The sequence below is a fragment of the Biomphalaria glabrata genome, chromosome 7 (assembly GCF_947242115.1).
Source record: "Biomphalaria glabrata chromosome 7, xgBioGlab47.1, whole genome shotgun sequence".
In the NCBI taxonomy this organism is placed as follows: Eukaryota; Metazoa; Mollusca; class Gastropoda; family Planorbidae; genus Biomphalaria; species Biomphalaria glabrata.
The window spans coordinates 15,025,535-15,053,497 of NC_074717.1; the positions used below are offsets into that span (position 1 = coordinate 15,025,535).

Here is a 27,963-nt window from a genome sequence, read left to right on the forward strand (position 1 = left end):
CCGCTTTCTCTTTCCTTCTCTCTTTCTCTTATTCGCTCTCTGGAACCTCCATTTTGTTTTGTTTTTTTACCTGCTCATCGTAATTTCTCCGACATAGACTTTTGACTTCATAATGCGACCCTGACACATACACGCAATTTACTTATCCGCTTTCTCCCCCCCCCTCGGTCAACAACAAAAAGTCCATCGTACACTCTTTTTTTCGGCTTCTTAATTTAAACTATATTTCGACCGTGACCCCCCCCCACACACACACACACACAGTGACACACACAGACAACCGCCTTCACACTTTTCAATTTTAACTTTTTAAGCATCTTTCGATCAACTCTAGTTAGCACGTTTCTGGCCCAGAGAAAAATAAATTATTTTCTAAAGGCCCTAATGGAATGCCCGTTCCCACTCTGCATTTAGTTTTTGGCATTGTTTTCTCTACATAAAAAGATATATCAATTTGGTTTATTGTGGGTTTTTTTAGTCAGCGTCTAAAGGGAAGCGGAAGTGACGTAAGGCAAGTTTTAAAAAACTTCAATTAGGGGAAAAGAAATAATATACAGGAAGTCCTATTTTCGTGCTATCTTTTGAATGCTTTATATATACACTGTGGCCTTTTGGGGGAAATACCAAAAATAAAATGCAAAAGTCTGATAGAAAGGTTGCGGTTTTTCGCCATAGAGCTTGCCAGGTTGCAAATATGTTAAATCCGATTCTTAGTGAGTGCCTAAGACGAACCTGTGTACGAAATTTCATTTATAAGAGATTTCATGATCAATCAGTGAGTAGTAAGTGGTAGTTTTGCGCTTATAATAATAGATATGTTGATATATTGATAGATATATACGAGCAGATATCCAAGCTGCGCAACTGTTAAAACCTCCAAACATATTTATATGTACAAACACTTCTTAGACCCATCATTTGTAGAATTGTAGCCTCCTCGTCTGCCTGTATTATAACGCCCTACACACTACATTTTAAATGCCTCTCCCCCAACTACAGACTTGTTGGCCATTCAGTGGAACAGCCAGCATTACAATCACGTCGCATAACGTTTGGATTGTTTATTCAGTGGAACAGCCAGCATTACAATCACGTCACATAACTTTTGGATTGTTTATTCAGTGGAACAGCCAGCATTACAATCACGTCACATAACGTTTGGATTGTTTATTCAGTGGAACAGCCAGCATTACAATCACGTCGCATAACGTTTGTGATTGTTTATTCAGTGGAACGGCCAGCATTACAATCACGTCACATAACGTTTGGATTGTTTATTCAGTGGAACAGCCAACATTACAATCACGTCGCATAACGTTTGGATTGTTTATTCAGTGGAACAGCCAACATTACAATCACGTCGCATAACGTTTGGATTGTTTATTCAGTGGAACAGCCAGCATTACAATCACGTCGCATAACGTTTGGATTGTTTATTCAGTGGAACAGCCAGCATTACAATCACGTCGCATAACGTTTGTGATTGTTTATTCAGTGGAACGGCCAGCATTACAATCACGTCACATAACGTTTGGATTGTTTATTCAGTGGAACAGCCAACATTACAATCACGTCGCATAACGTTTGGATTGTTTATTCAGTGGAACAGCCAACATTACAATCACGTCGCATAACGTTTGGATTGTTTATTCAGTGGAACAGCCAGCATTACAATCACGTCGCATAACGTTTGGATTGTTTATTCAGTGGAACAGCCAACATTACAATCACGTCGCATAACGTTTGGATTGTTTATTCAGTGGAACAGCCAACATTACAATCACGTCGCATAACGTTTGGTATACTCCAATAAAAAGCCCACATTCCCAACCACGTTCATTTAGGCAGCCCACTTTTTTGCCTCCCTAAAATAGAAACTCATTAAAACAAGTTTTAAACAAAGCACACCATTCTTTGAGTCACCCGTTGTATCCTTTCATATAATAATGCCACCGTACTACACACATTACATTTTTTTTTCGCGGAAATAATAGAAATACCGTTATAGACTGAACTAATGTCGTAATAAATATATATATATATCATATATATATATATGATATTGCGAGTTAGATCTGACGGACGTTCGCAAGACGTGGAGGCTACTTGATAACCTGACCGGATTGGGGGTGCCCAAGGTCGCGGCACCTCTACAGACTGAGAACCGACCCATAATAACTGACGGCAAAAGAGCAGAGGCATTGAACAAATTTTTCGCTGGTGTCTCTAAAGCAAGCAAGAAAACTTCCATGTTGATGGCTCTAGACGGTATCAGGATAGCTAAAGAAAAACGCAGTTTAGTGAACAGCGAGACCGAGACCAGTACCTTTACTACGGCCTTTACCTTGATGGAGGTGGCCAACGTAGAAAAGTAGATTGCATAAAGCCCCAGAACCGGACAAGGTGAGCAACGAAATGCTAAAAAAACCTGGGGCCATAAGGGCAAAGAAAACTATGCAACTTGCTCCATCGGACCTGGTCGCAAGGATAATTCCCAAAGGCCTGGAGAGTGGCTACGATAGTCCCGCTACTAAAGACAGGAAAGGCGGCCGACCGACCTGACAGCTATAGACCAATTTCCCTAACATCGTGTGTAGGGAAAATAGCTGAAAGAGTGATAAACAGAAAGCTCGTATGGTAGGCCTACTTGGAGGAAAGCAAACTCATCGCACTTGAACAGGGCGGGTTCAGGCAAGATAAAAGAGCCATTGATCAAGCGATGGTGTTTATGCAGTCAATAGCTAACGGTTTCCAGAGAGGTACGGTAAGGTGCAAGGGCGAATTGACACTGGCAGTATTTTTAGATCTTAAGCCTATGACAGAGTTTGGAGACAAGGATTATTGATAAAATTGATGAACCTCGGAGTAAACTCAAACATGTATCAGTGGCTAAAAAACTTCCTAACAGACAGGACAGTCCAGTCGCGCTACGGATCTAGCATATCTCGCGAAAGAACACTTGAGCAAGGTTTACAGCAGGGCTCGTCATTCTAAGTCTATATAAACGACCTGACAGAATGATTGAAATGTCGATCTCTGCTCTTCGCTGATGACCTGCTAATCTGGCAGACCGGGAGATCCGCTGCAGCTCTCACGGCGGAAATCCAAAGTGACCTTGTCACGATTTCATGTTACAGCCGTATGTCGAAAATGGAAATAAACTGTACAAAAACGGACCAGACCCTATTCACATTGGGAAAAGACATATACCCAGAAGCCATAAATCTAAAAATCGATGGGACCACGCTCGATTCGGACCCACGACCCAGTTATTTGGGAGTTACCCTGGACCCTAAGCTGGTTATGTCTGACCATGTGCAAGAAGTACAACAAAAAGACTCAGCAAGATTGAATGTCATAAAGCGAATGGTTACGACGAAGTGGGGCGCCAAAGCAAGTGTGCTGAGACGCTCTACACAGGTGCGTAAAGGTCACTAATTGAGTACAGTCTCTTAGCACAAGTTTAAACCTCGCAAACGACTCACTGCAGAACCAAGCATTACGGCTAATCTGTGGTACATTTCGGACAACCCCTATTGCCGCTGGCTAGATCATGGCTGATATTCCCCCACTGGCTCAGCGTAGGGAACGAGCTGTTTTATTGGCATACGAAAAATACAAACGGCTGGAGGACAGCAGCACACTCAGACGCCTAGTCGACGACTTGGTGGGAAGGGGCTGACTCAAAAGGACATCCTTTATGCAGACAGTACTAGGGCTGTCCCAAGAGCTTGGTCCACCCCCCCAACCCCCCTGGGAAGAGCTACACTTTCTCTTTCGAGGGCTTTCCACCCGGTAACTGTTCCTGAGCTGCCGGAGGTGCGAAAAACATTGGTCGACCCAAAGGTAAACAAGAAATTTACACAAAACCTTCTAAATGTCTCTTCGAGAGAGACCATAGCCCAATTCCCGAAAGATACCATTAAGTTTTATACGGACGGTTGAACATGAGAAGTCCAGGGCAGAACAAATTCGGGCTATGGAGCGGTAGTCAGTTTCCCCAGTGCAACAGAAAACGACGAACTAGTAGGCTCATGTGCAGGAGAAGGCAATTACATTGCGGAAATGGAAGGAATCAAAAATGCCCTGGAGCATATTGCAAGACGAATAGAGGAAGGAACTGCGGCACCGGCCAATGTAATTCTATTTACAGACTCACTTTCCTGCCTACAAGCTCTCGAGAGCCCAGAGACATGGCTTATACAACTCGCGAAAACTATGGCTTGCGTGGAGAGCCTCGAAAGGAAACATGAGTTACGTATGGTGATGGAATGGATTCCATCACACTGTGGAATCAGAGGAAACGAGAGGGCCGACAGTTTGGCGAAGCTAGGAACGCTTTTAGACCCACCAGAGGAGCCGCAAACATACTAGAGTGCAAAAGCGAGGATTTGTGAATGGATCAAGTCCAAATGGTACAACTTTGTAGCACGGGACGGGAAGTCTGGAAAGTTCTCAAACGACCAAACAAAAAAGATGAATGGTGGCAACTAGACAGAAAGGAGCAAACAATCTTGGCACGATTCTGCACTGGACACTTTCCGATAGGATCCTACTTCGCTAGGATCCGGGAGAATCACGATTCCAGATGTGGACACTTCCACGCTGAAGACGAGACCGTGGAGCACATCCTCTACGAATGCAGGGAGCTCAGAAATAAATTCAAAGATACGACTAGTCTTGAAACATAGAACTGGGGTCTTGCTCTGTACGGAGACAGACAGACCCTACAGAACACTGCCAGATACCTGGATCGTGCTGTAAGGGATTAATCCCAGTACGGAGCCTTAGTGCACGGAGGCTTACAAATGGTGAGGTACTTATGACTAGAGAAGATTGTATAGTTATATATTGTTTGATTCAATTTAGAGCGGCAACATGTAAAGAAGACTAATTCAGCTTATACCACCACTTCAGCCACTTTAGAATTTCTTTCACTTGTTCGAGATACCAAACAAAATAATTAAGTTCCAATAGTTAATTTAACGAATTGGTTAATTTATTTTATTGACTGTTCTGTTAAAGGAAATTAATGGTGCAAAATTTCAGCTTGATCCGAGATTCGGTGTCGGAGAAATAACGTGTACAGACTTTTTACCACACAGACCACTGGCGGATCCAGAACTTTGGAGTGGGGGGAGCGATTTTTTTCCAAACCCTAACCCTAACGCCCAGTAAACCCTAACCCTATGCATATACGTGCGTACAGCACTGTTTCTCAATCTTCGGCGAAAAAAAAACAGAAAAAAAAACAGTCATGTTGAGGCCTTTCTCTTGCAAGCTTGGGGGTCTGGGAGAGCGCTGTAAGCTTCCTCAGTGGGTTTCGGGGCGAAAACCAAAAAGCGTTTTCTTGAATTTTTCACTGCAGAAACGCATTCTCCTGACACCTACAGCTCATTATTTATCAGTGGGGTTCGGGGCTAGGCCCCGACGCGAAAAGCGTAATCTTGCAGTTTTCAAGGCTTCTCCTGACATCTGCAGCTAATTATTTATCAGTGGGGTTCGGGGCGAAGCCCCGACGCCAAAAGCTTTTTCTTGTACTTTTCACGGCTGAAACACATTCTCCTGACATCTACAGCACAGCTCATTATTTATTAGTGGGGTTCGGGGCGAAGCCCCGACGCCAAAAGCGTTTTCTTGCACTTTTCACGGCTGAAACGCATTCTCCTGACATCTACAGCTCATTACTTATTAGTGGACGCCAAAAGCGTTTACTGGCATACTTCACTGCAGTAACGCATTCTCCTGACCTAGAGCTCATTATTCATTCTATTGTTACGAATCTCACTATCCAGGCTCTCTGCAAACTGCACCTTACACCACCAACTTAAAGAACTTGACAACTCAGGGCTCCAAAGTAACGTAACACTTTAATAGTTGAATAAATAACACCCAATACTGTACAATTGGCAACACGTACACTGTACAAATATCTCTCCGATAACACCGTACCGCCGTATCAACTCTTGCACTGGCCTCTCCGTCTCGTTCCGGGCTTGCACTGGGTTCAACAGTTCAGGACTGACTTCACATACCAGGCTTGTTGTGTCGGACTCGATCGCAGACCAAGATCAAGACGCCGTTCGTCTCAACTGTACCTTGATAGTACTCCGCACTGAACCGTCGTAATGCTCCGTACAGAACCACACCGCTGAACTGTGCTGTAGTCGACCGGACTGTAGTGAACCGGGCTCTGAACCCCTGCCGTGAACCGACTTGACTGCGACACCTCCGCTCTTATATAGGGTCCCTACTGGCCTTCTCGAACCGGACAGAACGCCGCTCGACGTTTCTAGGTGGTCAGATGACTACAACTCTCGTGACGCTCCTGAGCTCTGTTCACGACGTCGATCCTTCCCGGACCGCCGTCGATCCTTCCCGAACCGCCGTGTTGATACTCGTCTCGGCTGACCGTCGTAACTCGTCACGGTTGACCGCTCGTCTAGCGCTGGCCTGGGGCGATTTGCGTCGGCTGACTACACTCACACCACTAACCCCATCTGTGCCACCACCAGGTTTATAACACTATTATAAGGGACCTTTTAAATAATGTGGAAAAATATTCTAATATGAATTTATAGTCCCTTAATACATTGCTAATACAGCCGATTTGTTCTTTGAAAAGATAAGATACCCCACATATTTAGATTAAGGCTTTGAGGATCGCCGCCGAAAAAAAAATTCAATTAATAATATTCAATAGAATTCAAGTATAATTTGTGAGTTATAGTCCTAAATTTATTTAACTAGAAAAATATGAGATAGAGTAAAGGTTGGAAAAAGTCGACTAGGAAAAGATTATCTGGCTTTTGAACTCATCTCAACCGTGATTGTTATATTGAAAAATTTCGTTGGAATTATAACTTTTCTAAAGCAAAGTCTTTCTTAAAATAGTTATGATAAATTCATGTGAAATTACACAAACTCTGTCTGGAAAGGGGAAGGGCGGTAAAATGAAAACAATTAATCCTCGCTCCTTTTTATAATTTCTGCTAATGATTGCATTTTGCATTAAAGAATAGGGGCTGGGCGACTCGATATAAGAATTTACTTTATAGCATATATAAATTATATTAGTGACAGATTTTTTTAATTTTGTAATTTCTTACTATAATACAAAAAGAAAAAGTATTGGTTTGTCCGATGGGGGGAAGGTGATTGCATGTATCGCACTTCCACCTGTTTATATTATATAGATATTCGACTAATTTTGTTCATATACTATGATTTCTCCATAAATGTAGGACCGCCCCCCCCCACTTAAAGGGTTTAGATGGGAAGGGCAGTAGAGGTATTCGCTACTCCCCTTCCAATCGGCCAACAGGTGAACGACACAATATAAAGACTGGTTAAAATACCAATAACAAGTTTTAATCATGTAGATATTTAATTGATTCTGTTAGCAAGCTGTGATTTCTACAAATAAATAGGACCGCCCCCCCCACTCGAAAGTTTATGGTTGGGGGGGGCGGATTGATGCCATCGCCCCCTCCCGACTGTACTAAATCGGCCAAAATACTAGAAGGGGGGGGGCGAAATAATCTAAAAATAGGTTGAAATATAAATAATTAGTATATATTATTAACATAAGTAATAAATTCGTATACAAATTGTGTGAATTCTATACTAAAATTGAATCAGCCTGCTGACAGATATTTCTACTGGTAGTTCTAGTCTCATTTCTCATAAGAAAAAAACAACGTTTATTTCTTTTCGCTTCTTTTAGAAAGTGTAATTAGTTTGAAACAACAACATCTTTACTTTCGCTGCTAAATAGAGAAAGTAGACAACAAAACAAACTGATATTTTTTAAGCAAAAATAAACTCCAGCTATCATGGTGTAAACGTCTATTTTTAGCCTAATTGAAGGGGAGATCATCTGTCAGCAAATCAAGAGTTACATTTTACCCCGCCTGGACACACAAATCGATTCCATCAGACAGATTTAGAACAAACGAGTTAAAGATGACCATCGGACAAGCTCTATGCGCGTATGTTTGTCTGTAGGAATGTCTGTGCGCGTATTACTTTGTACGTGAGGGAGGCGATGCAAGTCAGTTATTAGAATACTCGTAGTAACGTGGCTCACGCCCACCAGGACCGCTAACTCTGTATCGGTAAAAACATCTATCTTTAAAATATATTTAGCTCCCTTGCATCTGAGCGTTGCATGATAAAGATCTAGTATTTCAAGTCATCTATTTTGAAAGAACAGAAGTGGTAATTACGCACATTTATATAACGGTTACAATTGTGACAGTCAAAAATGAAAGGACAATAAAATAGTTTCAGTTTCCCTGGTCTACTGCCAGTAAGAGCAAGCAAGCTGAAAACCCAGAGATATATTTGTCAATATGTCAAAAACAAAATTAAACTTGTGATTGTTGAATGACTGTATTAAAATGTAAGAACTTATTTTTTAGACAAATGTAAATACTTTTACCCATATTACCGTGTGTGATAGGCCTTGACCTTGTTAGTTGTATGATAGATGTCTGACTTGGACAGATTACTCAGAAGATGTTTATGAGTTTCTTGTACAGGTGTCTAAATGAAGACCTACATAGTGACAAGATGTAAGGACTAAATGAAGACCTACATAGTGACAAGATGTAAGGAGTAAATGAAGACCTCCATAGTGACAAGATGTAAGGACTAAATGAAGACCTCCATAGTGACACGATGTAAGGACTAAATGAAGACCTCCATAGTGACAAGATGTAAGGACTAAATGAAGACCTACATAGTGACAAGATGTAAGGACTAAATGAAGACCTACATAGTGACAAGATGTAAGGACTAAATGAAGACCTACATAGTGACAAGATGTAAGGACTAAATGAAGACCTACATAGTGACAAGATGTAAAGACTAAATGAAGACCTCCATAGTGACAAGATGTAAGGACTAAATGAAGACCTACATAAAGACAAGATGTAAGGACTAAATGAAGACCTACATAGTGACAAGATGTAAGGACTAAATGGAGACCTACATAAAGACAAGATGTAAGGACTAAATGAAGACCTACATAGTGACAAGATGTAAGGACTAAATGAAGACCTACATAGTGACAAGATGTAAAGACTAAATGAAGACCTACATAGTGACAAGATGTAAGGACTAAATGAAGACCTACATAGTGACAAGATGTAAGGACTAAATGAAGACCTCCATAGTGACAAAATGTAAGGACTAAATGAAGACCTCCATAGTGACAAGATGTAAGGACTAAATGAAGACCTCCATAGTGACAAAATGTAAGGACTAAATGAAGACCTCCATAGTGACAAGATGTAAGGACTAAATAAAGACCTCCATAGTGACAAGATGTAAGGACTAAATGAAGACCTACATAGTGACAAGATGTAAGGACTAAATGAAGACCTTCATAGTGACAAGATGTAAGGACTAAATGAAGACCTACATAGTGACAAGATGTAAGGACTAAATGAAGACCTACATAGTGACAAGATGTAAGGACTAAATGAAGACCTACATAGTGACAAGATGTAAGGACTAAATGAAGACCTCCATAGTGACAAGATGTAAGGACTAAATGAAGACCTACATAGTGACAAGATGTAAGGACTAAATGAAGACCTCCATAGTGACAAGATGTAAGGACTAAATGAAGACCTACATAGTGACAAGATGTAAGGACTAAATGAAGACCTCCATAGTGACAAGATGTAAGGACTAAATGAAGACCTCCATAGTGACACGATGTAAGGACTAAATGAAGACCTACATAGTGACAAGATGTAAGGACTAAATGAAGACCTACATAGTGACACGATGTAAGGACTAAATGAAGACCTACATAGTGACAAGATGTAAGGACTAAATGAAGACCTACATAGTGACAAGATGTAAGGACTAAATGAAGACCTACATAGTGACAAGATGTAAAGACTAAATGAAGACCTCCATAGTGACAAGATGTAAGGACTAAATGAAGACCTACATAAAGACAAGATGTAAGGACTAAATGAAGACCTACATAGTGACAAGATGTAAGGACTAAATGAAGACCTACATAAAGACAAGATGTAAGGACTAAATGAAGACCTACATAGTGACAAGATGTAAGGACTAAATGAAGACCTACATAGTGACAAGATGTAAAGACTAAATGAAGACCTACATAGTGACAAGATGTAAGGACTAAATGAAGACCTACATAGTGACAAGATGTAAGGACTAAATGAAGACCTCCATAGTGACAAGATGTAAGGACTAAATGAAGACCTACATAGTGACAAGATGTAAGGACTAAATGAAGACCTACATAGTGACAAGATGTAAGGACTAAATGAAGACCTACATAGTGACAAGATGTAAGGACTAAATGAAGACCTACATAGTGACAAGATGTAAGAACTAAATGAAGACCTCCATAGTGACAAGATGTAAGGACTAAATGAAGACCTCCATAGTGACAAGATGTAAGGACTAAATGAAGACCTCCATAGTGACAAGATGTAAGGACTAAATGAAGACCTCCATAGTGACAAGATGTAAGGACTAAATGAAGACCTCCATAGTGACAAGATGTAAGGACTAAATGAAGACCTACATAGTGACAAGATGTAAGGACTAAATGAAGACCTACATAGTGACAAGATGTAAGGACTAAATGAAGACCTACATAGTGACAAGATGTAAGGACTAAATGAAGACCTACATAGTGACAAGATGTAAGGACTAAATGAAGACCTACATAGTGACAAGATGTAAGGACTAAATGAAGACCTCCATAGTGACAAGATGTAAGGACTAAATGAAGACCTACATAAAGACAAGATGTAAGGACTAAATGAAGACCTACATAGTGACAAGATGTAAGGACTAAATGAAGACCTACATAGTGACAAGATGTAAGGACTAAATGAAGACCTACATAGTGACAAGATGTAAGGACTAAATGAAGACCTACATAGTGACAAGATGTAAGGACTAAATGAAGACCTACATAGTGACAAGATGTAAGGACTAAATGAAGACCTACATAGTGACAAGATGTAACTTAGAACTTTTACTATTTACAACTTAGAACTTTTACTATTTACAGCTTACAACTTTTTATTATTTACAACTTACAACTTTTATTATTTACAACTTACAACTTTTACTATTTACAAATTAAACTTTCTCGTGAAACGTTTCTCACTGTCTTCTAGACTGTCTATCAAACATGTTTACCTTGAAGCCATCATCATATCTTGCTTAATCTAAATCGATTTGACCCCGTGAGCCTTATAGGTCAACCTGGACATGCAAACATGGGCAGGTAATTAGGTCGATGTTTCCTGTTCATCTAGGACCGGTGAGCCTTTAACGATTATCGGGGACTTGTGGGTGACATTAGCACCGAGTGTAGACTGTGCCTGTCATGCAAGCCGTGTCTTTAATGTCAAGACGTCGTATGACACATCTATAGTTGGACCTCTGATGCCCAGTTTTTACTTCTTAGGGATGTGAATAATAATATGAAAGATTACATTCATCATGCCTCGAACTTTTTAAGTTGCAAGTTACATTTAAGCGGAAAAGTTTGAAGTCATGGCTAAGGCAAATAGAGTTGGGTGGATGAGGGGAAGTAACCATGACAATACTTAACTTAAAAACGCATTATCTACCTTTTCTTTGTTTACTCCCGTTGTGTTATCAAAACTATGGATTATAGAGTCGCTCATATAGCTGTTCATTATCCTGAGTACACCAACCACAGACTAAGGGTCCCCTTGTAGACCATAGCACAGAGAAAGCACTTGACTAGGTAAAGTCCAGACAATATGCGCGTCAGCCATTTTTTTTAATGCTGTTCAAGAAGTGCCATGATTTTCTCTGTATTAAGAAAGATCAATTAGTTTTCAGGTGAATTTACAAAATTGTTTGAGACCCACTAACAATGAAGTTTTACTTGTTTGTTTCCAGAGCATGTGTTACGGTGTTAAGACTGGGATATCATGACAAATCGCATGAACATAAAGATGCATAGATGTAGATGACATACATTCATTTACAAACCTATGACTTGAAAACAATATGTGGGTTATACTGCTGACATTTTGTCTTAATATGCCAGCAAATAATTTCCGGTTCTTTCCTACAGCCAATCTTGTTTTTTGCTCTGCAATGTATCCTGAAATACTAGGCCAGTTTTGGAGTCGTGACAGGATGTCTGGGTGAAACACTTCCTGTTAGCCAGATTTCACATGCCTAATGATGTAAGATCTAGACATTTTCTTTTATTACTGTCTTTTTTAGCGGCCCCCGAAAGGGGAAAAGACGCTATTAGTTTTGTGTGAAATGTCTGTCCGTCTGTCCCGTTTAGATCTCGTAAACTAGAAAAGATATTGAAAATCCGACATCACAATATTTTAGACCATTCAAAGTTCTGATGCAACGGGTACTTTTTTTTCCTGAAAGCGAAAAATCTAACTTTTAAAATCAGTTATGAAAGCAGTTTTTTTAAAGAGAAAAGGCAAATTAGTATGCATTATAAGTTAGACCTAATTTAAAACAAATAGTAATCTTATAAACTTCATTTTCTTATATCTTTTTCTTAATTGCACATGCTTCTCAGCGTATATTTGAAAATTCGAATAAGAGATTGAGCCTTTTGAAAACAATTACCTTAATTATTAGACTTCAGTTAGGCTAGGAGAGCGCGGTAGCTGAGCGGCAAAGTGCTTGGCTTCTGAACCGGGATCCCCGGGTTCAAATCCTGGTGAAGACTTGGACTTTCAACTTCGGCGCCTCTGAGTCTACCCAGCTCTAATGGGTACCTGACATTAGTTGGGGAAAAGTAAAGACGGTTGGTCGATGTGCTGGCTACATGACAGCCTCGTTAACCGTAGGCCAGAAAAACAGATGAACTTTACATCATCTGCCCCATAGACCACAAGGTCTGAAAGGGGAACTAGTTAGGCCAGGTTCACATCTAACTTTGCATTCCCTTGCACCTATCATTTGATCTGCTGCACCGTTAGGACACTACACAAGATCTGTCAACCTTCTTTCTCCATTCTTATCTCTCATTTGTCTTTGATATAATTTCATTTGGATGTTCTTTCTGAAAATATTGAAGCCTGCCTGGGTGGAACTCTTCGGGGGCCGATTTTGAGTTTGTGTTTCTACACAAACTGTCTTTGTAACCTTGTTTTTTTTAAATTGTTTCTATTTTATCAGATTTAGCCGTGCTTATTGTTCAAGGTGTACAACGTAAGCCCCCGACATATTTTACATTCATATTTGAACTTTCTAATTAATTAAGAAATAGTGCAATTCCTTTTAAAAATGTGTTTAATTTTTATTTTGAAAGCAAACCTTAAAACGAAATGCAACTAAACTATGGATGTGTTTTAAACCTAACTTGAGCTGTCCCATAATGGACTAAAACAAACTTCTCTTTTTACTTTTCATCAGAGGCGTCTCTAGGATTTTTACCTAATGCGGTAAGCAGGGTCACCGATAGGGTTGTGGCCGCCTGCGTGCGAAATTAAAAAATGACTTTTTCAACGTTTCTTCAACTTTAATAATGATTATCACCCTTGTATTTTGGAAAGATGTGCATTGTGTCCACAATCACCTAGCATTTGCGGATTCAGAGGTGCTACAAATTTATCCAACACACCACTAGCACAAAATAAAGCAACTCAACACTTAATATTTTTCGTGAATTAATACAAAATAAATAATCCAATGTAAAAATCACTTATACAATGGCTTAAAATAAAATCAAACAATTCCGGATGGCTACCCCCCCCCTTACGTGACAAAATGTTCATTCGAGCCCCTCCTTAGAACCCGGGGACCTAGAGGAGAAATGTAAAACGAGTCCGTTGTTGTTTTTTTAATAGTGTTCCTTACATAATTTTTAAGCGCTGTAAAAGTTCTTTTTGGAGATAGAATTGAACATTTGGCGGGTTTCAGCTCAAGTTGGCAAGGGGTCTGATTTCGGGGCCGGTGTGCATTTCAAGGTTAAAGCAGTATTTTTCGAGAGATATTCTTGTATATTTAGCACACACGGACGTCTGTAATGGGCGTGCTTTTATAAGATCATCTTAGTGCTATTTTAGACGTCTCTGTTGCGGACCTTTTTTTTTCCACATGAAATGTTTTCTTCAATAGGTTGTAACCCATATATCGCGAAACGATCTACATTAGAAGATGAAACGACGTCTCTTACTTAAGAATTTTAATTGAAACATTGGTAATATACTGACCCCGATTCAGCCGGATTGATAACAATAATGAAATTTTTTAAAATTTCGCCCCCCTCCCCTTGTTATTGGTTGGTCGTTGTCTTGCTCCAAACAGCTAGTAGCCAACAACTTGATCTACATCTATAATGACCCAAAAATATTCCACTCTTAACTAACAGCCATTGAGCATAATATTTTTAACATTGAGTAGTAAATCTACTTAGGCTACAAGGGCGGGGTATTTAACTAAACAACAATATTTATATGTAATAAGTAGATACTAAGAAGAAAAAAAATGCTTTGACTGACTGCTTCTGTAAGCGTCATCAAAAACGAATTTTACAGACAGCCCACTAAAATTTAAGGTCAGAAATATGTAGGCGCCTATGGTAAACCCCTTAGAAATCCCTCACGCGCCGCTTAATTTTTCTTAAAAGTTTCCAAAGTAGTTTCTTTTGTACGAATATCGTTTTTTTGTTTTCAAATAGTTTTCAGAGGATAATGGAATAATTAGAATATATATAAAATATCAAAGTATTTGAGTAATTTAAAAAAAACCCACTAAAAATGTAAATAATAAAGGTTGGCCTAACCTTGGAACAATGATTTGTCCGCCCCTACATCCAGCCGCCTGCGTGCAATGCACACATTACACAATAGGCAGCGGCGGCCCTGGCGGTAAGCTAGCGATGTCCTTCATATAGCCAAAATACTTTCCAAAATAAAAGTTTTCTTTATCATTACACGTGCTGAAACATCTTAATGAACAGTGAATGCCATTTTTATTAGTTTTGTGTGGCCTGTCTATCCGTCTGTCCGTCCGTTCCGTTTAGATCTCAGAAACTAGAAAAAGAAATCGGACATCATGATATTTTAGATCATTCAAAGTTCTGATGCAACGGCTACTTTTTTTCTTTTCCGAAAGTGAACCCTTTAATTTTTAAAATTATATATGCAAGCAGATTTTTCAAAAAAATTACACCACTTTTCAATGAAAAACTTTTTAATAACTTAAGCTTCATTCATAGATTCGCGCATTGTTTTAAAAAAATTTGCATCTAAGGTCACAATGGTAAAAATGTCAATGGATCATTATAAAATATATTTTCTATTTATAAACTAACTCATTGAATAGAATAGGCCTACTGATTCAAATGTTGTTTTTAAAAAGAATGTTTCAAAACTAACGAAATACTTTTATAGCGCTCAGTTTTGACATATCCTCATTATAGGGCCCTACACTTCACAGTCTAAATGACTAAATATAGCCCAGATCTAGATATATTTAGAATATATATATGTGTGTATTAATAATTTGAAAAAAAATTTAATTATTAAGGCAATAACTTATCTTCTGACAGCTTATGGGTGCAGATTTATTTATTATGTAAACAATATTATCACATGGATATTATTAAATGGATCGGATAAGAGCAGCATAGATAGTACACCATACCCGGTAACAAAAGGCCTACTATTCATGATCATAACATTTTGGCCTAGGTCTAGTACTTTTAAAATTAAACGCGTTCTAGTCTAGATATAGTAGATTCTATATCAAGATTCTATATCTAGTTCTAGATCTAGATCTAGACTTAGTTTAGACTTAGATTACTTAGATCTAGAATAATCTAGAACTAGACTTAGATCTTGAATCTAGATTTAGATCTATAACTAGGTCTAGTTCTAGCTTGATCTAGGTCTAGTTTGTATGACAAACGACAATGGAGATATTAATTTTTATTTGCGTGGGGAAAGTCTTGTATAAGTCATTTGTACACAACTGTATCTAGCTCACTAGCTAAAGTAGGTCAAGAATTTTTTTTTTTTTTTTATCTAATTTTGTAAGAAGAATAAATCTTTTTTAGTTTCTATTTATTACATGTAACATGTTATTAATTTTGTATGTATGGATAAGGTAAATAATTATTATTATAAAAAATATAAGTGTACGCTAAAAGAATATATGGAGATGCTGTGGCTGAGGGGTAAAGCACTTGGAACCGGAAGTCCCGTGATCAAATCCTGGTGAAGACTCTAGGTGGACCACTTCGGTCTTTGTCTTTGTAACTGTCTTTGTAGCCTTGTTTTTTTTTTTTCATGTGTCGGCCCCCCTCCCCTTTGTCAAGTAAAGATAAAATATATGCTAATTGTTTTTTACACCATGGTGTCACTATCTTTTGAGTGTTACCCGGTTAGTTCCACGACGTCCATCTTTGGACCCATTTGCTGGTCAACATTTTCTACTTTTGTTTCTCTCCAATAAAACGATACTTTTCTCCGATCCTCTCTGTGAGTGACAGTATCCATCACATATATAGCTCCATTTGATCAACAGTGTATGCATAGTTATTGTTTTCGTACATGTAGCCTATTTGTTTTGTTCAATAGACGCATAACCTTCTTTTGTTTTCAGTACAACGATAAAATGAATTTGTGTTCATGAATAGCTGCATGAGAGTGTAGGACTATTTTGATCGGGCCATGGTTAGAATAAATGAACACATATGTTTAGTACAAAGCTTATATCAACTCACTCTGTCTGCTAAAAGGTTTGAACATGTTTTTCTTTCATTTCCCGTTCTCGGATCAAGTTAAAACTTTGCGCAATTATTCATTTAACCTGAAAATATATGAATGAATCAAAAAACTTAAATAAGCAGTTAATTAAATGTTGGTGATTAATTATATTGTTTGTTTGTTTTTTAAATGAGAAAAAAACGATACCTAATGATAGATGTGGATATATATCATGGGCGTAGCCGGGGGTGTGTGGTTCAACCCCCCTCCGAAAGGAAATAACCCCCCTCGGGGGGAGGATCGGAATTGAGTGACTGATTTTTTGCTTTGATTTTGTTTATTTTAGGTGAGATTTTAATACTAAACCATCACTAGCCCCAGCGAGACCAAGGGGGTTTTGAGTTTAAAACCCTCTACCCAGGGGTTTTGAGTTTAAAACTCCCTACCAGGGAGGGTCGAGTTTAAAACCCCCTACCAGGGAAGTTCGAGTTTAAAACCCCCTACCAGAGGGGTTTGAGTTTTAAAAAACCCTACCAGGGGTTTTTGCAGTTAAATCCCCCTCTTCTATAAAACAAAACAAAAAAATGCAAACAATCCCCAAATTCCATTAGCACAGTTAAGGAAGATTTTGATTTTTAAAACCCCTCTCCAAAATTTAGGATAAACCCCTTTTTCAATATAAAAAAAAGCAAATTACGCACTCAAAATTCTATGAGCTTAGCCAAAGGGGTTTTGAGTAGGGTTTGAAGCTAAAAAATACATCTTCAGTGTAAGAAAAAAAAAGCAAATTATGCACTCAAAATGTTTTTAGCGTTGCCAAAAGGGGTTTTGAGTTTAAACCCCCCTTCAGAGAATTTGATGCTAAAAATATACCTCTTCAATTAAAAAAATGCAAATAACACACTAAAATTATTTGAGCGTAGCCAATCCTATTGGGGTTTTTAGGTTTAAACCCCTCTCCTACAGATAGCTTTTTTTTTTAAGTTTAAAACCCCTCCAAATGGTTTTGAGTTTAAAATTCTCCTACTGAGTGTTTTGAGGTGGAAAACCTCTATCTTCAATATTATTCTAAAGCAAGCTACAGTTACTAAATTCTATTACCGTAGCTAATTGGGGTTTTGAATTTAAAAAAAAAACAACTCCAGAAATTTTTTAGTTTAAAACCCCCAACAGTTGATTTTGACGATAAAACTTCCCTTTTCAATATAAAACTAAAGCAAAGTACAGTCACTTAATTCCTAGAGCGTATTTAAGATAGGTTTATGTAAAAAAATGCTTTTGAAACACAAATTTGAAGCTTAATTTTATTAAATAATGAAATCAATTGACTATATTTTGTCATTTTCATGTGTCAAAGTAAAATTAGATCTAGATCCTTTCGATCTTTTCTCATGTAAACATGGTAAACATGGTCTAGATCCATAAAATATTAATACTTTAATAGAGTTGGGCAACTTTTTTTTTAGGGTCTAAAGTTTGTTTTAGGGCTACTATACATACTTAACGGTTCCGTTAGTACCCTAGGAACATTTCTGCCAAGTTTTATCAAGATTGACCAAACGGTTTTGATTTCTATGCGGGACATACATACATACATACATATATACATACATACATACATACATACATACATACATACATACATACATACATACACATACATGCATACATACATACATACGCCTTACTTTCTACTTTATAGTATATATATATATCATGGGCGTAGCCAGAATTTTCTTTCGGGGGGGGGGGGGGTGTTGGCAGATTTTTCCTCCCGCCTCCCGCCCGTAAAAAAAGTATATATATATACACATATATATATTTGTATGGATGGATGTGTGTGTGTGTGTGTGTGTGTGTGTACATAATTAATCTCTATTACATTATTACCAGTGACCTTTCATTCTTTTGGAAGACGTTTATTGTGCCCTAGAATAGGTTCTTCCTGGAGTTAGTGAAAAAATTGATGACTTCTTGCCCTTGCCAGCAAGGGGTCTGGGAGAGCGCTGAGAGCTCACACAGCGCGGGGCAAATCCCCGCCGCCAAGCACTATTTCTGGTATTCAGAGCCAACTAAATGCATATTCTGAGGTACCTACTGAGTATTATTTTGCTATTGAAAAGTTATACTTCAAAAACCTAATGTGCTATTCTTACTGACTTAGACCCTCCCGCGCCGTTCGGCGAATTTGCTGGCAAGCTGTTTCCACAAAAATCTGTCACTGGCAATGTCTGAAGCCTCTTCCCACCTGCTCTGAGGACCTCCATGAAAGTGTGGCGCCAAGTTGTACTAGGATGTCATCGCAACTCTTATTATGCGTAATTAATTTTATCGGAGAACATGACCCGCAAACATCATGCGACGCTCTGTCACAACCTTACTAAGGGGTCGACTCCCATTTCGGCATAGGATTTCCTTGATTAAGACCCGATCTCTATAACTGACTCCTTAAATCCGTCTTTTTAGAGCCACATTTAGTGCTTTTCAATTTGAATTTTTAATTCAAATCCACATTTAGCTACGGTCATAGAATTTGGTGACTGTAGTTTGCTTTAGAAATAATATTGAAGAGAGAGGCTTTCAACCTTAAAACGCTCTGTAGGGGGATTTTAAACTCAAAAGTATCTTAAGGGGTTTTAAACTTTTAAAAAAGCCATCTGGAGAAGAGGGGTTGAAACTCAAAACCCCCCCATTGGCTTGGCTACGCTCAAAGAATTTTAGTGTGTAATTTGCTTTTTCTTACATTGAAGAGATTTTTTAGCATCAAACCCCTCTGAAGGGAAATTTAAACTAAAAAAAACACCAAATAGGCTTGGCTACGCTCATAGCATTTTGATTGCGAAATTTGTTTTTTTTTTATTTTGAAGATTTATTTTTTAGCTTCAAACCCCGCTGGAGGGGGGTTTAAACTAAAAAAAAACTTTGGCTATGCAAATAACATTTTGAGTGCGTAATTTGCTTTTTTTTTATGTTGAAGAGGTATTTTTAGCTTCAAACCCAGCTGAAGAGGGTTTTAAACTCAAAACCCCTGTGGCTACGCTCACACAATTTTGAGTGTGTAATTTGCTTTTTTATATTGAAGAGGGGTTTATCGTAAAATTTTAAGAGGGGTTTAAAATCAAAATCTTCCTTAGATGTGCTCTTGGAATTTTGGGATTGTCGTTTGCATTTTTTTTTGTTTCATAGAAGATGGGGATTTTAACTTAAAACCCCATGGTAGGGGGGTTTCAAACTCAAAACCCCTGGTAGGGGTTTTCAAACTCAAAACCCCTGGTAGGGGGTTTTAAACTCAAAACTCCTGGTAGGGGGTTTTAAACTCAAAACACCTTTGGCTTTGCTAGAGCAAGTGATGGTTTAGTATTAAAATTTCACCTAAAATAAACAAAATTAAAGCAAAAGATCAGTCACTAAACTCCGACCCCCCCCCCGCAGGAGGGGTTATTTCATTTCTGGGGGGGTGGGTGAACCCCCAACCCCCCCCCCCCCGGCTACGCCCATAATATATATATATATATATAATAAGGCTTGACTTCGAGTCCGAAGATTAGAGAGGAATGCAGTATTTCCTACATATTTTTATTTTGCCACACCCTTGGCAAGCATAACGACTGTTCGCAGGTGGTCGATTTAGATTTTCTTTTCGCCGTCTGCGTCTGTCGATATATATACATATATATATATATGGATTTAGCCCCCTTATTGCTTTTTGACGCATTTTTTCTCCCACATCCCATTCTCGGATCAAGATAAGCTTTGTTTTTAAAAAGTATTGTTTTTTCTATTGCTTGTTGTCTAAATAGGTTTATGGTTTTTTCGTTCTTGTTCATGTTTTATTGCCTGCACAAGAGTTCACATCCTACAGACAATCAAACACACTCAATAGACATGCAGTCATGTATACTGATTACATAAATTTACATCAGCAGTCAACATACTCTCCAACAAAAGAAACTCGTATTTAGCATGGTCAGTTCAGGAGAATAATGTGTCTTCAAACTCTAGATCTTTGATATCAATTTCTTCAACACTTTAGATATTTAATAGATCAATGTCTTCAAACTTTAAAGATATTTGATATCAATTTCTTGAAACTTTCAAACTATATCCTTGGTAACAATTTCTTGAACCATTGTGTGATATTTGTGCCAAATGAGATCATGTCAGGTAATGATTTTTTTCCCTCTATTATTTCTCTATTGAAAAGACTAGTAAGTGATGTTTGCTACTTCCTGCTGTGCATGTGTGAGCAAATGGTGTACAGAGCGGATCAATATTCCTATTGAAAGTATTACACTCGGCATATAGACACTGGTGTGAACTGCTAGGAGCTGACAACACAAGCAGTGGCGCTGATTGGATCTAAAGATAATAGGAATGGGACAAAACAAATGTGAGGGGGGCACAGGCTTCAAAAGCAAACGATGAAAACCATTGCAATGAAAGTCACTAAAGAGAGATTTGTTTTCAAATGGTGGTGTCTGGTGGAGGTGGAGGTGGGAAGACCAATTTGATTCACCAACGCTGACTAGAACAAGAGTATTATGATTTCACCATGAGAGGTCAGGTTGACATGTGGTATGATTATAAAACAAGCGCTGGACAAAGAATTGGCCTCTGGAAGTATCAAGAAGAGAATCGCTTGACGTCAAGGTGACTACATTTTCTAATCAATGATCTCTTTAGGGTTTGTGTGTTGTGTAGAAAGACAAAACTATAATCCTCACTTTTAAATCCGATGTTTCGTGAGACTTCCAGATCATTAGTATCACTACGACATCATTTCCTGTTTCTGATGAAGCACTCGACTGTCGTCTGCGCCTCTTATTGTTCTTGTAACAAATTGATATGGATGCGGTCTTTGTTACTGCTTCCCACCTGTCACGTGGCCTACTTCTTGATAGCAGAAGTAAGATGGCGTCACCGAAAATGAAGATATTTGTGATCGGCTCTTCTAGCATACGTGATGAGCGTCTCGCTCAAGTACCAATAGAATTCCCACTGCACTGTCCTCATTGTTGAGAATGATGGAGATGTTGCTCGGACAGCCCACAAGCAATTATTGTGTCAGGCATTCCTGAGGATGTAGCCGAATGAGAAAATGTTTTCGATGCTACCAAAACGCGATCTTCTGTGCAAAAAGTGTCGTAATGATCATCTCTTTACTTTTGTAAAGGGACGAATTTTTTTCTTGGACTTTTTAGCGGCCCCCGAAAGGGGAAAAGACACTATTAGTTTTGTGTGAAATGTCTGTCAGTCCGTCCCGTTTAGATCTCGTAAACTAGAAAAGATAGTGAAAATCCGACATCACGGCTACTTTTTTTTTCTCTGAAAACGAAAAATCTAATTTTTAAAATCACTTATGCAAGCAGTTTTTTAAAGAGAAAAAGCTATTTAGTATGCATTATAAGGTAGACCTAATTTAAAACGAATAGTAATCTTGTAAACTGCATTTTCCTAGATATTATTATTTATCACACCTGAATGCATACTTATTTTCGTTTTGAGGATCCGAATAAGAGATTGATCCTTTTTCAAAACAATTACATCAATTATAACACTTCAGTTAGGCCAGGAGTGGTGCGATAAAGCGCTTGGCTTCCATACCGGGGGTTCCGGTTCAAATCCTGGTGAAGTCCTTGTCCAGTCTAGATGCAATATATATATATATAAGTCTGTGTCTACTTATTTATATACTCCTTACGTCATTTCCGCTTCCTTGCGTAAAAGGAACATATATACGAAATTTTATGCGAATCCGTAAGACAGTTGATGAGATCTCTTGATAATTTTGTCTGTCAATGATATTTAGACTAGCCATTTTTACTTTTAAATCCTTCAACTCGCTATACTTTGGCCCTCTCCGTTTATTTTATTTTATTTTTACACTTTCAATAAAATTTTTCGTATTTTGGCAACATACTTCTCGTCCAGTATATTCTAGCAAGTGATACGTTTCATTGGAACCACCCGTTTTAAACGACTTCCCAAACACACTCACTCACTACTGACCTGTCGATTCAATATGACTTTTCTCTCCCCCATACTTTTCGTTCCGACCCTGCCCCCTTAAAAACTCGAATTTTATAATCTGTTACATGTAGGACCCGCCACCCTCTCCCAATCATAATTTTTCCCCCATTAGTTCGATTACCGGTATCACTTATAACCCCCTCCCCCTTTCCACATGCGCCTTAGGAAATAGTCCTACATACAATCTGTGAGTATTCATCGACTTTTTAGCTCTTTATCGAAATATTTTAAAGGCTCTCTGATGCTTTTTATCTTGAGCCTTTTTAGCGGCCTCCGAAAGGGGAAAAGACACTATTAGTTTTTTTGTGAAATGTCCGTCCGTCCGACCGTCGATCCCGTTTAGATCTCGTAAATTAGAAAAGATAGTGAAAATCCGACATCATAATATTTTAGAAAATTCAAAGTATTGATGCAACGATTACTTTTTTTCTTTTCTACAAGCGAAAAATATAATTTTTTAAATCCCTTATGCAAGCAGTTTTTTCATAAAAATACACCACTTTTACAACTATTTACTATTAATAGCAACAAACACTGGAGGCTCTTTAGTAGGGGGGGGGGAGGGATAACTATTTCCCTATTTTTAACACATTTATGCAAATGGTTTTAGATTTTTTGTCAAAAACATTTTTTTTTTTTACATTTGTATTGCTACGTTATGTAAGTTCTGTCCTACTAACTATTACATTTACGCAAAAATGTTTCCTTGTTTTAAGAGAAAAGATCTATTTAGTATGCATATAAGTTGGTCATGATTTAAAACCACAATTAATAAGTAGGTTTTCATATTATCTTATGAACTGCATTCTTGCACCCCTACATGGTGTACACGGCTAAAGGAAAAATTATTTTTTACGAATTTTTTTTTTTTAAGAGATTGACCCTTTACAAAACAATTAGATCAATTAGATATTCATTATAAGACATCAGTTAGGCCAGGTTCACATTAAACTTCACTTTCATCTATCCTTTTGTCTCCTGGATCGCTGGGGCACCACACAAGATCTGTCAACTTTCTTTCTCCATTCTTCTCTGTCATTTGTCTTTGATAGAATTTAATTCTGATGTTCTTTCTGAAAATATTGATACCTGCCTTTTTACCTGACTGGGTGGACCACTTCGGGGGCCGATTTTGAGTTTATGTTTCCACACAAACTGTCTTTGTAACCTTGTTATTACTGCATTCTGCGCATCAGATACTCAGATAATATTTTGTCGGAACCCTCCTCCTGCTTTTATCTCTAACATAATTTTGGCTCATGATTTAAAGTTTGATACGTTGAATAACAACGACCTCCCACACTTCTGGCCTTCAGATTTCTGACTTTCCCCGTCACCACCCCTTAAAAACATCTACATACAATCACGTGACTTGTCTTTACTTCGGCTTCTAGATTCAATATTAAATGCTTCATAAGCTTTATGTTGCTTTTGGTTAGAACCTTTTATTTGTTTTCACTCTGGCGTCGTAACGCTCAGCCAAGAATTCTATTATCTTTTTTTTTTTTTAATTTCTTTTTTGTTTTATAAATTTTTAAACAAAATGTTGGCTACATTTGACCAAAACAAAAAAAAATACAATATCTAGAAAAGAAAGTTTCACGCCAAGGAGTACGTACAAAGTGCTTGAATACGGAAGAAAATGTAATCTAGCACTTTTTGATAGGTCAGCTTTCAAACAAAACACATTGGGCTTGGGTCTGAATCAAGCACTTTTTGATAGGTCAGCTTTCAAACAAAACACATTGGGCTTGGGTCTGAATCTAGCACTTTTTGATAGGTCAGCTTTCAAACAAAACACATTGGGCTTGGGTCTGAATCTAGCACTTTTTGATAGGTCAGCTTTCAAACAAAATACATTGGGCTTGGGTCTGAATATAGCACTTTTTGATAGGTCAGCTTTAAAACAAAACACATTGGGCTTGGGTCTAAATCTAGCACTTTTTGATAGGTCAGCTTTCAAACAAAACACATTGGGCTTGGGTCTGAATCTAGCACTTTTTGATAGGTCAGCTTTCAAACAAAACACATTGGGCTTGGGTCTGAATCTAGCACTTTTTGATAGGTCAGCTTTCAAACAAAACACATTGGGCTTGGGTCTGAATCTAGCACTTTTTTATTGGTCAGTTTTAAAACAAAACACATTGGGCTTGGGTCTGAATCTAGCACTTTTTGATAGGTCAGCTTTAAAACAAAACACATTGGGCTTGGGTCTGAATCTAGCATTTTTTGATTGGTCAGTTTTAAAACAAAACATATTGGGCTTGGGTCTGAATCTATCACTTTTTGATAGGTCAGCTTTAAAACAAAACACATTGGGCTTGGGTCTGAATCTAGCACTTTTTGATAGGTCAGCTTTAAAACAAAACACATTGGGCTTGAGTCTGAATCTATCACTTTTTGATAGGTCAGCTTTAAAACAAAACACATTGGGCTTGGGTCTGAATCTAGCACTTTTTGATAGGTCAGCTTTAAAACAAAACTCATTGGGCTTGGGTCTGAATCTAGCACTTTTTGATAGGTCAGCTTTGTGTCTGAATTGCGAATTAAGAATGGCTTTCGGTAAATTTAACCATTGTGGTTTTGATCGTGAAAGTTGCTTTGTTGATCCAGGCACACGGAACGTAGTAACTGGTAATAACTGGTTTAGTTTTCGTAATTTTTCATCCACGTCAAATGGGAGAGTTAGTGAGATGCGTGGTCGTGAGGCTTGAACTTGGCTTGGCTACCTATAGAGGGGGCTCGACACCCGACTCGAGCAGAGGTATGTTTACTGAGCGCTTAAAAAATGCACGGAAAACCTTCTCCCAAATACCCCCTCGCCCCACTGGTCCACAAATGAGATTCGACCATAGCTCTCTGAGCATGCTATAAGCATGAAAGTAACGCTATATAAAAGCTATATAGATCTAATAATAATAATAATAATAATAATAATATGTCAGTCAATCAATCAATGCCCATTACACTTATAATATAGATTAACTAGCAATGAGCGTATATGGTCTTCGGGAGTGTTATAGTCACATCTAGTTCAATTTCCATAGGCAGTAACTTTAACCAGACCCGTCAGAACATTCCAGAGACCATCAGTGTTTCTGACTGACATTGATTGGTCTTATGAAAACTTTGATGTTAGTCACAAACAGGCTATACATACAACTTTACATAATCTTCCAGTTCAAAAAGGAAACTTTTTTTAAAGTTAACACATGACTTTGCAATGACATCGTGCAACTGCATTTCTTACAGTGACCCCGCACTTGCATAGGCCCCGCTCTAGTTCTAGGTGTAAATTATTACATTAAACCATTATAATTTATACATAAAAACAAGGTTTCCGCGTCCCCTTATTTTCCAGAGCCTATTGGAAATCTCGTGAATTAGCAAAAAATACGAAAAAGTCCTGGAAATCTCCTGAAAGTATTAAATCTCCTGAAAACTCATACAAAATCTCCTGAAAAAAAGACTAAATCGTCATTTTAAGGTGCCATTCCTACGCCTGATAAAAAAAATGGCAATGTGAGTTTTCATTTAATAAAAATGTATTGCAAAGACGAATGTATTTTTCTAATACAAGATCTAAATTTTGACATTATGCTTATTCCTACCCAGATTGGGCCGCGCAATTCGTTTCGCATATCGCCCCGCAATTGTTAGAGCCGGCCCTGACTTCAACCACTGGAAAAAGCAACATTAGCATATTTTAAATACAAGTAGTATGCATTTGAACTTGTCATGCTATCTCGTTTGAATGTAGGCCAAATGTGTATTAGTGCATTCACATTAATGCACGCTCATGTTGTAATTGTTACTTTATTTCTTTGTATATTTCAGATGACTGACAAACTGCTTAGCGTCAAACTGATGACCTTAATCTTTGGTAAAACTTAGTTTCTATTTATTACAATGAGTATTTTACATGATTTCTTTCTCCTTCAACTCAAATAATTAGAAGTAGGTGGTAGGGCCTATAGGTAGGGAATGCATTAAAGTGATTATATTAGGCTTACAAGCACCTAGAATTGTATCATTCTTAATAAAAACAACATTAGGCGTTAAATAAGGAAACACTCGTGCACATAAGAAATCAAACTTTCTTTAATCTATTTATGTTGGGCTCCTTCAAAATGAAATCTGGGCATTAGCTTTGGTTCATCTCTGAACAAGATGAGTGCCTTGGCATTAGCTTTGGTTCATCTCTGAACAAGATGAGTGCCTTGGCATTAGCTTTGGTTCATCTCTGAACAAGATGAGTGCCTTGGCATTAGCTATGGTTCATCTCTGAACAAGATGAGTGCCTTGGCATTAGCTATGGTTTATCTCTGAACAAGATGAGTGCCTTGGCATTAGCTATGGTTCATCTCTAAACAAGATGAGTGCCTTGGCATTAGCTTTGGTTTATCTCTGAATAAGATGAGTGCCTTGGCATTAGCTATGGTTCATCTCTAAACAAGATGAGTGCCTTGGCATTAGCTTTGGTTTATCTCTGAACAAGATGAGTGCCTTGGCATTAGCTATGGTTCATCTCTAAACAAGATGAGTGCCTTGGCATTAGCTATGGTTTATCTCTGAACAAGATGAGTGCCTTGGCATTAGCTTTGGTTCATCTCTGAACAAGATGAGTGCCTTGGCATTAGCTTTGGTTTATCTCTGAACAAGATGAGTGCCTTGGCATTAGCTATGGTTCATCTCTAAACAAGATGGGTGCCTTGGCATTAGCTATGGTTCATCTCTGAACAAGATGAGTGCCTTGGCATTAGCTATGGTTTATCTCTGAATAAGATGAGTGCCTTGGCATTAGCTATGGTTCATCACTAAACAAGATGAGTGCCTTGGCATTAGCTATGGTTCATCTCTAAACAAGATGAGTGCCTTGGCATTAGCTATGGTTCATCTCTAAACAAGATGAGTGCCTTGGCATTAGCTTTGGTTTATCTCTGAATAAGATGAGTGCCTTGGCATTAGCTATGGTTCATCACTAAACAAGATGAGTGCCTTGGCATTAGCTATGGTTCATCTCTAAACAAGATGAGTGCCTTGGCATTAGCTATGGTTTATCTCTGAACAAGATGAGTGCCTTGGCATTAGCTATGGTTTATCTCTGAACAAGATGAGTGCCTTGGCATTAGCTATGGTTCATCTCTAAACAAGATGAGTGCCTTGGCATTAGCTTTGGTTTATCTCTGAACAAGATGAG

The 27,963-nt window shown here is 38.2% G+C and overlaps 1 protein-coding gene across 6 annotated transcripts in view; it reads left to right on the forward strand.

The window, feature by feature from the left end:
- The first annotated feature begins 12,206 nt into the window (after positions 1-12,206).
- Positions 12,207-27,963, forward strand: part of LOC106058352 (acidic phospholipase A2 E-like) — a 31,727-nt gene continuing 15,970 nt past the window's right edge. The window contains exons 1-2 of one of the 6 annotated variants that reach the window (XM_056036444.1): positions 12,207-12,233; positions 26,601-26,646. In XM_056036444.1, coding sequence (XP_055892419.1) covers positions 12,222-12,233; positions 26,601-26,646 — 58 coding nt within the window. In that variant the 5' untranslated portion in view covers positions 12,207-12,221. Of the gene's footprint in view, positions 12,234-20,867; positions 20,898-21,234; positions 21,384-21,567; positions 21,640-21,739; positions 21,797-22,859; positions 22,951-26,600; positions 26,647-27,963 lie in introns of those variants that run through there. The other 5 variants (XM_056036443.1, XM_056036445.1, XM_056036441.1 and 2 more) reach the window with 5 other exon arrangements.